General features: G+C 43.3%; 1 protein-coding gene across 1 annotated transcript; it reads right to left on the reverse strand.

Annotated features, from left to right (window-relative positions):
- Positions 1 to 4,565: 4,565 nt before the first annotated feature.
- LOC310910316 (small acidic protein) lies at positions 4,566 to 10,124 on the reverse strand. The gene is made up of 5 exons (XM_083862871.1): positions 10,017 to 10,124; positions 9,740 to 9,820; positions 8,473 to 8,533; positions 6,856 to 6,965; positions 4,566 to 6,096 (listed from the first exon to the last, which is right to left on the reverse strand). The coding sequence occupies exons 1-5, from the start codon at positions 10,074 to 10,076 to the stop codon at positions 5,887 to 5,889; spliced, it is 522 nt and encodes a 173-aa protein (XP_083718997.1). The 5' UTR covers positions 10,077 to 10,124; the 3' UTR covers positions 4,566 to 5,886.
- Between the last annotated feature and the right edge of the window lie 1,444 nt (positions 10,125 to 11,568).

An 11,568-nucleotide genomic window follows, 5' to 3' on the forward strand; every position in this document is an offset into this window, starting at 1 on the left:
CAGGGTGTTACAAGCTACTTTCTAACATTAAAACTAGAAAAAAAACAATTGTCAACTTGCAGGTCAATATAATTTTGGTTAGAAAGTGGCCCATTTTCCTCTCTGCCTATTAAAGAGTGAAGTGTTTGGGACCAGTTGAACTTATTAGAAAGCAGTGTCAGTTCTTCTGATTGTGCTGGTTTTTAATTAATGTTTTGTAATGTTATACCAAGCAAAAATTTTGCAGGCTGAATTCTCTTCCCATATACAGCTGTTTCAAATTTCTTCAGTTGAAGTTACTAAACTTTTACTGCCCAGCTGCATTTATAAAAGTACAGCCTGATAGTTGTAAGTAGCACCTCTTTCACCTTTTTGGTGTTGCACAACAGTCCCCACCCCTGTTTTTCACTATTATTTTGAGTTTGTGTGCATTGCTGGGCTGCAGGGAATCCTGCTGAGCTACACCCTATATGTCTTTGTGCATCTGTATTTATGCTGTTTGTTTTAAAGGACTGGGCAGGTAAGCAGTACTTAGGGACATCCAAGCTGTTTTGGAACATTTGGGCAGAAAAAAACACCACCAACAACAAAAAGCCCCCCACAAACAAAACCCACCAGAAGTAGATAAAAATGTTTTTCAGGAAACTACTGAGAGAGTCTCTTCTGGAAAGTATCTTACGTGTGGAAGGAAAAGCTACCGAAGGATGCTGCTATTTCAAAAATCTCTTAAAGCCCATCAGGGTGGTCTTGGGTACCCTACAGCCTTTGAAGGGAGGGGTTAGTGTTTTGAGAAGGCAGAGTGCTCCTGACACATTCTGGTACTTTACACCATTTTTTTTCCCCCTGCACCATTTACTCCTGTGACTTCCAGATCTTCAAATATATGTGTATGTACTTTATATCAGCATCTGTTCCCCTCTAGGAAACCACCTATTTCTCAGGTGTCTTAGCAATTAACTTCTGAATGTTCTATGAAGGAAAGACCAGATTTACTTGGTGTCAAAAGTTAGAAGATGCAGAAGGCAGGATGTGATGTTACCCCTCTGATTTATGTCTGTCTGTGGGTATTTTAAAGTGTTTGCTTGTGCTATGTGTGTGTGTCTGTGTGCCCGTGTACTGCGTGGTTATAAAAAGAACAAAGCCTTGCGCAAGAAAAACATGAAAAAATTGCTGTATTTTCCACACCTGGTAAAGATTCCCATTGGTTATTTGGCTGTATTCAAAAGGCTAAGATTTTTATTGCTCTACTAGCAAAAGCAACCTTTCTTCATAGTGGAGCAGTACAAAGAAAGAGCACAAAAAATCCCCACATCACAGTGCCTGAAATTCTGTTTGAACAACTGTATTGATTGGGTCTGACCCCTTTACATTTTTTTTTTCCATTATTTGAAAAGGTGCATCTAACTGCAGCTGAATTGAACCAACCGCAATGAACTTTCCATGAAAACTTCTTGAGATATTTCTTTAGTTCAAAGCTCTGGAATTTTAAAGAGCATTTTTAATACAAGTCTGTTGAGGTATCCTGTGCAACAACCACGCTTGGAATGTTAAAGTACAGGTAAATATAGGAGGGAGGTAAAATTATAAAGGCTGCAGTGAAATTGCTGGGAGATGGTGGAATAACTTCAAGTGCTAATTATAAAGTAAATAAAACCAGAAAGTATTGAATATGTGTAGAAAGTGCATATAAAAAGTATATGCACGCTTGAGCACTGTTGACTTGTTATTTCCTTGTCAGTGCTCCTGGTTGCCTTACAGAGACTGGAAAAAGGCCTCCAAAGAAAACAGTAACAATTAGAATTTTTGGAGCAGCTGTTGGTGAAATTGTGTTACCAGATGTAAACTTGAGGGACAATGATATTTTCTTGAATCTTCTTACCAGGAGCTGTAGCATAAGGAAGCACTAAAAAAGGGAAGAGATTAAGAAATCAGAGGTGAGTAGTGAGATTGTAGAAAATAATGGCAGAGATGTATCTGCAAGCAAGGTGAAAGTAAGAGGCTGAAGGTGAGGGTGCAGAACAGCCTGCTGGTGGAATTAAGAGGTAGTAAAAAGATGTAGGGTTGAAATACATAGACTTGGACAGCAGCAGAATACCTCTATGAAAGGACTTGACCTAAATTGTAGTGGAGAAGGTAAGAAGGAATAGCTGGCAAAGGAGGATGTTTCATGTCCTAGTACAAGAAATGTCTTGTGAAAGAGTTAAACAAGGGAGTGGGATGTTGACGGTAGTCGTGGATGAAGGAGAATCAATGATGACTTCAGGGTAGTGTTTTGGTAGCAGGACAAATGTCTTTCCTATTGCCAGTTGCAGTGCTCTGTTCCTAGACAGCATCTAAAGTTCTTTTCAGTCTTCCCTTTTTATTTTTCTCCACTGGATCCTCATATGGCCACCATAAACGGTACTGGGTTTGCATAGACAATAGCACAAACTGTTAGTGTGAGCTCATTCTGCACCTGCACGTAAAAATTAACTCATCTTGGGTTAAATCACCAAGTACTGTGTTTCTTTAATGCTGTGCAAAAACTAAGGAAACTCATCGCGATGCTGTACTCCTCTTGCACTAAAATATTTTTCTCAGGAAAAGTGCAGAGGTGACAGGCTTAAAAGCAAACAAAACCAATTTTTGCTCTGTCCCTTCAGCAGAGGGTACCTTGACACGTCCCTTCTCTTAATCCCCTGACAGCTTCCAAGAGACTGATGCAAAGAGCCGTGCCAGGCTTTGATTATGAGATATTGCACTGCCACTTATTCTCTTTGTCTCCTGCAGTTTACAGAGGCAGCTTCAGTGCATAATTTAATCCCTGTACAGGGGACTGTAGTAAATCCACGGAGATTTCTACCAACCGTCCTCTCTGGCATCAGAACAACATGTGCACGTCGTCTTTCATGTGAATTCCCCAACCAGAGCCTTAGAGGGACCTATTGCTTTGAAGCTGGCCTATAAACTGTGCTTTCAGGAATCAAGTTGTCAGCCTCCTCTTCAGGAAGAAAGGGAGAGTAAACTGCAAAGCACTTGCAAGAAACTACAGGGCAAGTTACAGATCTGGTTCCCTTGGCCTCGGAGAATTCCTGAGGATGCTGAGAATCCCCTTTTTGCCTGGCTTAGAAGCACCCTCTGTGGTGACTGCCAGACCTGTGGGCACTGGGGCTGTGATGGAGCTCACATGGAGGGGTTCCTTGTTCCAGGCAAATGGAAGGGGAACAGGCACACGAGTGCATTTGCCCTCATTCAGATGTTTTCCAAAGCCCAGTGCTGAGAATGCATCTGTATTGCTCTTTGTGTAGAAGGGTGGTTTAGAAACAGGTGAAAACTTACCAGATGTGATGGTTGTCCTGTGACAACCCTCTGTGGCCTAGCTTCTCTCCTTCCCTGAGGTGTAGAACAGGAAGACTTCTGTCTTTCTATTGAGATGGAAATTAACTGGTCTTTGAGTTGACGAATTTCAGTGGACAAATCTTGTTTTCATAGACAAATGCAGCTGCCCCTTATTAGTCAGTGTCTGCTTATGATGTGTTCTGCTGTCACCTTTGGGAGCTCCTTCCATACCAACTTGAAAAAGCAAAGGGCTGACTGGAGTCAGACGAGACACTGACTTTGATTTTCCTGTGTTCCCTGTCTCCAGTGAGCTGAAACCATCCTGCTCCTATTCCATGCCACCACTGCTGATACTGTTGTATCAAATGTTGCTAAAACTGAGTCCTGAATTGAAACCTTCACTGCACAAACTGAGCTCAATCAGCCTTTCATGGTACATAGGGAGAAGTTTATGCTGCTTTGTAGATCAGCCTGCAAGTTCTTAGAATGTTTATAAATGTTAGACAGAAACAGACAAGACTGTGTAGAACTCTTCCTATTTTGAGCAGGTGAGTCTTAGGTCAGCAATCACAGATGTTACCCCAAACCTCATCAGATGTTCATATTTGGTGTTCTACTTTTGGGGAGGTTCTGTGTATTTTTTTCTTTTTTTTTCCTGGTCAGAGCTATATCTAGAATAATTTTTTTTTTTAAATCTTTGTGTGTTTATTTATAACTGAAACTGATGGCCTAATCAGGGAGGCAAGAGGCTGAGTGGAAGAGCCCCTCATTGTGTCTGTCAGTACTGAGAGCTGTGCAGAGCTGGCCAGCTGGATCTGCTTTTCCTGTGTCTTTCCAGATCCCAATGTGAATCTCTGCATGGGTGCATGCTGATGAGAGAGCTCAAAGAGCAGTGGTGCTGGGACAGAGAAGGCAGAGAGGTGAGTGGCAGCTACAGCTAATGGATTTTAAGTGAAATGCCGGTTCAAGTTTAGCTTGTGTCTAACCAGGAAAACTTAGAATGGGTCTATAATGAAAGTAATCAGTTGATCTCTTAGGGAGGTGTCTCACTCTCTTTCCTAGAGATAGATAGCTTTCCTAAGTCATGGTGAGGTTTTTTTCTCTTCACAATGCACAAGCAACTTAAACTTTTTTTCTATGTATTAGAAGCTCGCAGTATTGGGAAAACAAAAAAAACTACACAAATCAATACTGGTGGCTGCTTTAACATTGTTCTTAAAATGGAATGAGTGGAAAAGCTTGTAATAAAACACAGTAATCAAAATCTCTACTCAGTTTCTATTTACAATATTACTTTTATTTTTTCCATACTTATTCCAAGTCCTCCCCCAATAGCTGATGCTGCAGCGTTTACATTCAACTAGGCAATGATAGTACAAACTGCTGCTTTCCTTCAGCCAACTGGCTTGGAAATGTTGTCTGCACATCAGGAATTGTACACAGAATGGAGTCTCCAGGAGCATCCCGACTGGCCCCTGGAACACTGCTGTGGAAATACTAGAGGTACAGGGCAGATGTCCTGTTCTCCCAGCCAGGAGATCTGTCTGACGTACTAGGAGGAAAAAAGTCTAAAAAAGCTCTGATATTTTATTCATTACATGAATGCAATGACTTTGCAGAGGAATGGATGTGTTTAATTCTTGCTGGAAGGAGTTGCTGAACTCCTGGCTTTCTAGGCATATCAGCTGGACTTGACAAGTACAGCCTTGTGCTAATTCACTCAGACCTCCAAGTGATGCATGTACAGGGAGAAAAGGGAGAAGGGCTCGCATACTTAACTCTTTATTCTATATTTTAAAAAAGCTAAAATGATTTGTATATCCTTTTCATTATCAAAGTATACTTTCTCTTTCAAAGTAAACTGGTTTCTTTGGGAGGTGTTATTTTTAATAACAGCTCAGTGCTCTAGCCAGGAACCAGTAATTCAAAAAATCACACTTTTCTACTGAAAGGTAGAAACAACTACAGCTCCTTCCCCTCGTTAGAAAGCCAAAGAAGCAATTAGAGCCTTCTGTTGTATTATGCTTTTCTAAAACATATTCTCTATGCAGCTGCTGTAGGACTTCAGATGGATACAGTGATCAATGCTGTCACAAAAGTGAAGAATTTCTCCTCAGCCCTGCCAACACTAGCATCTATAGACAAAATCATTGTTAAAAGCTCTAGTACATCACAGAATAATGCTGATATTGGTATTTTACAACTAATGCAACATCACGTAATTCACATGTAATCTTAATAGTTAAAAATTCAAGACTGGGGTACTAACTGAATAAACCACTAACATGAAGCTTCCTTATCTGGCATGAAATAAGGGAAGGGATAGTTCAGATAACATTGTAAAGATTGGGCAGGAACAAAATGAATTTATTTCTCCATCCAGGATTTTATACACTTTACAAAAACCAGTAATATCACTGTGCCCATAAAAATGTTATCCATGGCAACAGAAAGCAAATACTACTTTTTGTCATCTAACAGGGTCTTTTTAAAATCAAAATACAAAGATTTGTGCTGTAGCAGTCCTCCACTTTGCACTGTAACAATAAGGCTTACTGTACTTTAAATACAAAGCTGTTACATCTGCAGTTATGAACCACTGGCTTTCACAAACATCATTTTATAGTTGCTTTTTGCTTCTTTTTTGTTTTCTGAAACCTCAGCTTCCTCATGTTTTTCAGTAGCTTGTAGCTCCTCTGCAGACTCCTCTTGCTCTGAATCAGAGCCACTTTCAGAATCCTCTGAACTCTCATCAGAGGAGTGTCCAGCTGCCTCCTCTTCTTGTTCATCTTCCTGAAACTGTAAGTTCAGATTATGAGAGAGATAAAATATTATTTCCTGGCAACTCCACGGCAGCCTTTAAAATTTCCCAGTGAGATTGTTTCACTGAATGCCTCCTTTCCTTTTGGTACTAAAATGGGCCATCTTGTTTAACAGAGGCCTGTAAGACAGAAAGCAACTCCCTGAAGTGGTTAATCATGCCAGCTGTGACATGCATGGATTCATCAGCCACTGGTTTATGTAGTTACAGCAGAAATCCTAAAGACATCATTCAATGAGTCTGAAGTTCCAGATCGCATCAGTTCAGTAATTCCAGTAGTGACCCTGGAATACTTGTCACAGAGTGTGACATAATGGAACTAAAGGCTAGACCATCAAGAATTCACGTGTGTGACTGATCTCTGAAAGGACACTTAGCAAACTGCAGCATGAGGAATGCTGAAGTAATCCAAATGATACTGCTAAAAACAATGCAGATGGTTATCCTGCCTAATTATGTATTCCTCAGCAACACCCTGATTTAATATATTTGTCACTTTGTGCCCTAATCAGTCTTGACTGCTCTGGAGCATGAAGGCATGTCTTATCACCTCTCAGAAACGAGAAGCATCAGTCATTTATGTGCACTTAAATGGCCACCACAGTGTACACAAACAGCAGTCAAGTGCCTGCAATAAATCTGTCCTTTAACCCAAAGAACAGAGTGGACTTCTAAACCCAGCACCACCTTGTGTTAGTGAAGGGAAAGCCAAATGAGTCCAGGAATGAACTCAGTACCTCACTGAAGCCAAGCCCGCAGTGGCGCCGGTTCCGCCCCGACATGGTGCTGTCCATGCTCTGCTGGTACTGAGACTCCAACTCCTCGTTCATTTTCTTGTCTTCTTCCCCTGCATTGCCCAGGGTACTTTGGTTATGGTTCATTCAAATTAACAAAGACACCAAATTACAGGAAGTCACATTTTCAAAGGCAAGAAGTTTAAATATAACCATTCTAAACTAGGATCCGGTATTACTGCATACAAACCATCAGACTTTAAAGCAACAGGAGCAAGTGTGCAAGCAGGACACAAAGAGGGGAGTTCCTGAGACCTGATGCATTCCAGAGCTGCACTATGCAGTGTTATGTTCTACAGAACAAGGTAAATGTAATCAGTGCGAGTTCTCTGTGCTTCCAGCCAGCTCTGCAACATGCCCCAGCAAGGAGAAACTTTGTGACCTTCACTACATAACACGGGATTACTGTGATTAAATCATCCCTCAGATATAGCATCACGCCTTGGGACAATAGCACCACTCTTGTTTATGGAGCCCTTTCTGAAACTGTTTCATGCATCCCAAATTACAAGGAGCAGTTACTACAGCTCTGCATTTTTCCATCCTTAGGAATTATGAGAAAAACTAATTTTCATGAGCTACTTCTACAGCCCCTTTATTTACTTGAGTAAGTGGTCTAAAACAGTTAAGGATCCTATGTACTTGGAAAAGGTAGGAACCTCTAATTTTCCTCAGGAGGCCTACAACACTAGCTTTTAATTTGTATCTCTTTTATTGCAAATCCACATTTCCTCATTTGGAAGTTAGAGATGAATATTATTGTAAAAGGCCAAGAACTATGTTGGACAAAGAAGTGTTAAAACCCCAGCATTTTAACTTTTTGCTAATAACAAATGAGTACTGATTGTTTATGACTTCAAGGAGAAGCATCACTTCCTTTCTAGAAATTCAGGTATGAAGGAGTGATTCTCAGTCTCTGTAAACTAACAGCAGCAGCACCTGGAACCAATCCTCAGGCTTATTTTGGTCAGCAGATAATTTTTCATCACATGAAAAACGATCAGTGGAGAGCATCAGGGAAAGCTTTCTGAAATATGGGGGGAAGTGTTCTGGAATGGAGACAGCTGCTATTCCACAGAGCTTTGTCAAGGCTTCTCTCAGGCAGTGCAGTCCAACCCAGCTTGGTGCCACGTACTTTGACCTCCTAAGAAAGCATGATAAGGAGTTACCACGCTCCTACGTGACATCCAATTATTGCTGACTGCCAAGATGACCTTGCAGATCTTTTCAGCTTTTACCTCACTGCTTTAGGGCAGAGATCTTTCTATTCAATGGGTAACCAGGTCAAGGAGAAATCAGCCCCTGTTCTTTTCTATGTACAATTTAGTTTGGATGTCCTGGCATATTCTGGACTAAAAGGCAAGTGAGTAGAGTCAGAGAAACCATTTGTCAGTAATCTAAGAAATAAGGAACTTCTACAACTCCACAGCCTGACCCATCTTCACCTGCAGCCACGAAACCTGAAATCCCTCCCTGCCATACCTACAAGCTCAGAGCACTGGAATGTTCCTAAATAAGGGTTAGATTTCCAACTTTGTATCAGCTGTTGGATAAACTGACCTGTCCTGAAGTGAGAGGTTGATCTGTGGTCTCCGATAACAAGGCGGCCAGTATGTTCTTTCTAAAAGAAAAGGCAGTTTGTTTTGGAGCTTTAGGGTGCACTGACAGCTCTGCCAACATCCTGGACATCTTGAACGGAAAAGGTTTGCTGTCAAACCCTGCCACCCAACTGCAGGACTGGAAGCTTTACTAGCTAACACCTGCTGCCTCTACGTGAACTTGTTTCATCTTTTGCTGAATTTTCCAAAAAAGAATCCCCAACAACTACACACTCTTGGCTCTTCCCAGACCCCAGAGATGATTCCTTTTCACTCTGTTTCCTGCCACTGACATCAAAATTATACTACACGATGCTAGACAGATGTGTATCCAGGTTCTGATCATTTACCCTTTCTCTGACACTCTGCAACAGTTCAGGCCATGCATCTTATGATGATCCCACTTTCAGACTGCTCACAGTGTCAGGTCAGACCTTCACAGTGATGATTAATTTATTGGCTCAGTAGTTGCTCATTAGCAAATACATCCCAATAGGCAAGAACTGGCATTACACAGCAAGCAGCACTAAGTACACAAGCAGACATTAGGATCAGTGGTAGTGGGATGCTTTTATGGGGCATTGTATCCCTATCCACTACAAAGCCCTAACCTTCACCTCTTTAACACAGTTAGCTCTTTGAGCTTCTATTCAAGCAAAGTAAGTTACGGCAAGTAAAAATGTTTTTTTAAAAGTAAGTAAAAGTGCAATGTTAAACCAACATTTCATACATGAAAAAAAGCATTATTACATTTAACCCGTTTTGCAGCAAGCGTAATAGAAATTTAGTTTTTGCGTATTTTCTCTTTAAAAATATTCCCTAGGTTTACTACTTCAGTCGTTTAGTCTATCAGCTATCACTCTTTCAAAGTTTTCTTTCCAGCGACAGAGAAATTTACAGACCTAGTACGTAAGTTTGTTAGTTTGTAACAAGGCCTCTCTCTCGGAAGCGCCAACAAGTAAAATTAGAGGCTGCTCTGAAAGCATTTAATGCGTGGGGTGGGGATGAAGCTGCGGCGCAGGGACTCGGCAACTTCCGAGCGCCGCTTTGTGTAACACGGCTGTGACACAACAGCGGTGAAACCCAAACCCTTCTGGAAGCAGAGGCCAGAGCCCAGCAGCTCTGGGTTGCTGTGGCTCGCTCAGCCCGCCCCGCAGACCCCGCAGAGAGCACCCCGGTCCCTGTGCCCGGCCCCCGGGGGGGAGCGATGGGCAGCGGGGCGGCCTCACCTTCGCGGCGCCCATCAGCCGCAGGAACTTCTGCTTCCGCTCCTCGTTGCCGAGGTCCGCCGCCTCCCAGCTGCTGGAGCCCTGCGGGAGCACACGCTCACTGCGCCCGCCCGCCCCGAGCGGCCCCTCCGCCCCGCCGCCGCCCGCCCGGCCCGCCGCGGCCTGCCCGCGCCGCGTCCCGCCGGGGGCTCCGCCATAGAACCGCGGCCCTGCCGCCGCCGCCGCCCCCTGCGCCGCCAGCCCCCTCCCGCCGCGCCGCCGCCCCGCGCCCGGTTACATCGGGGGAGGCCGCTCGCTTGAGGCCGTGGTGGCTCTGGGACTCCCGGGCTGAGCTCATGGCCGCGGCTGGGTGACCGGGCCGCGCTGCCGCCTTCCTGCCGGAGCCGCTCCCTCGGGGGCGGGCGCGGGGCGCGCCGGGACCGGTAGTTCCGGGTGGGCGGCGGCGGCGCAGCGCGGGCCGGCGGGAACTACGTGTCCCAGAGGCCCCCGCGGCGCCGCGGCCGTGACGGGCGGGCCGGGGCGGGCGGAGGCGCTGCCGGCAGACGGTGCCGGCACTTCCCGGTGGTTCCCGGCGCCTCTCGCTTCTCTCGGCGCTCGGGAGCGGGGAGGGCGGAGTGAGGACTTCAGTCCTTCGGTGCTTCAGGGCCCGCCGGTTCCGCTGTTCGTGTGGCCCGCGTGGAGCCCTGTGTGCGGAGCTCCAGGTGTTCCCCTTGACCCCTCAGGGCCTCTGGCTATTGCCGCCGCTGTTGTTCCGTCGCCCCCACACGTAAAAAGCACAAATTCACACACTGCCCCCAGATTCATTGAGGCATACAATGGATTTATGGGTTTAAGTATGTCAGAGGCGGGTGCCGAGAAGGTGGTGCCAAACTCTTCACAGCGGTGCAGGACGAGGAGCAATGGCCTTAAACAAGTTTCCCTTCAACAGGAGCAAACTTTTCCTTACACTGAGGGTGGCAGAGCACTGGAACAGGCTGCCCAGGGAATCTCCCTCTCTGGAGACATTTTAAATAAACGATTGCAAAAGTAAGATTTTTTTAATTTTTTTTTTTTTTTTTTTTTTTTTTTTTTTTTTTTTTTTGGTCGAAGAGCTGAAGTTAGCGTCTTAATTAGATTTTTTTTTTTGAGCAGATTAGATCCATTCCAACCCAAACTATGATTATATGATATACAGTAGGAAATATGATGTGATATGTAGAATATAATTATTTTCAACGGCTATTTATAAAGAATAGCTCTAGGATATTAATGTTTTATTTCATGTTTGCATAACTGCTCTGTGTGAGTTTGCAAAACTAGTCAGAGAGGCACAGTTGTTACATTTGCTTTCTACAGGCTCTGTGGTACTTGTTTAACAATGATAAAGGAGCAGAAATGATAATTAATCCTATATTTGCATCTTTAACCTTATTTCATGTATTTAAATGTACAGACTATTATAATAGTAGTACTGTAGAGACTGCAGTAATGGATTAATTTAAATGTTAGCACTTAAAAATTATTTCTAACAAGAAGAGTAAAGTTACAAAAAACAACCCCTGAAAATGACATTACTTTATAAATTAAACCCCCAACTTTTTAGTAGTGTTTAGCAGCCTTTTTAGTTTGTTTAACTTAATAAGAATTAGGGTAATCTAATACCAGTGAAACTGTATTTTTCCAATTTTTTAAAGTTAAGTTATTAGTGGTTTTGTACTATTATGCTTAAAGACCTGTATCTCAATAAAAAATAAGTGTGAAATTTTAACTTTATGGCTATATTTCCCTTGTAGGACAAACACAGAAGGTTTGTGTTTGGGGAAAAAAGGTGTAAAAAATAAGACTGCTCA

The sequence above is a fragment of the Zosterops lateralis genome (assembly GCF_965231275.1).
Source record: "Zosterops lateralis genome assembly, chromosome: 6".
Taxonomy (NCBI): domain Eukaryota; kingdom Metazoa; phylum Chordata; class Aves; order Passeriformes; family Zosteropidae; genus Zosterops; species Zosterops lateralis.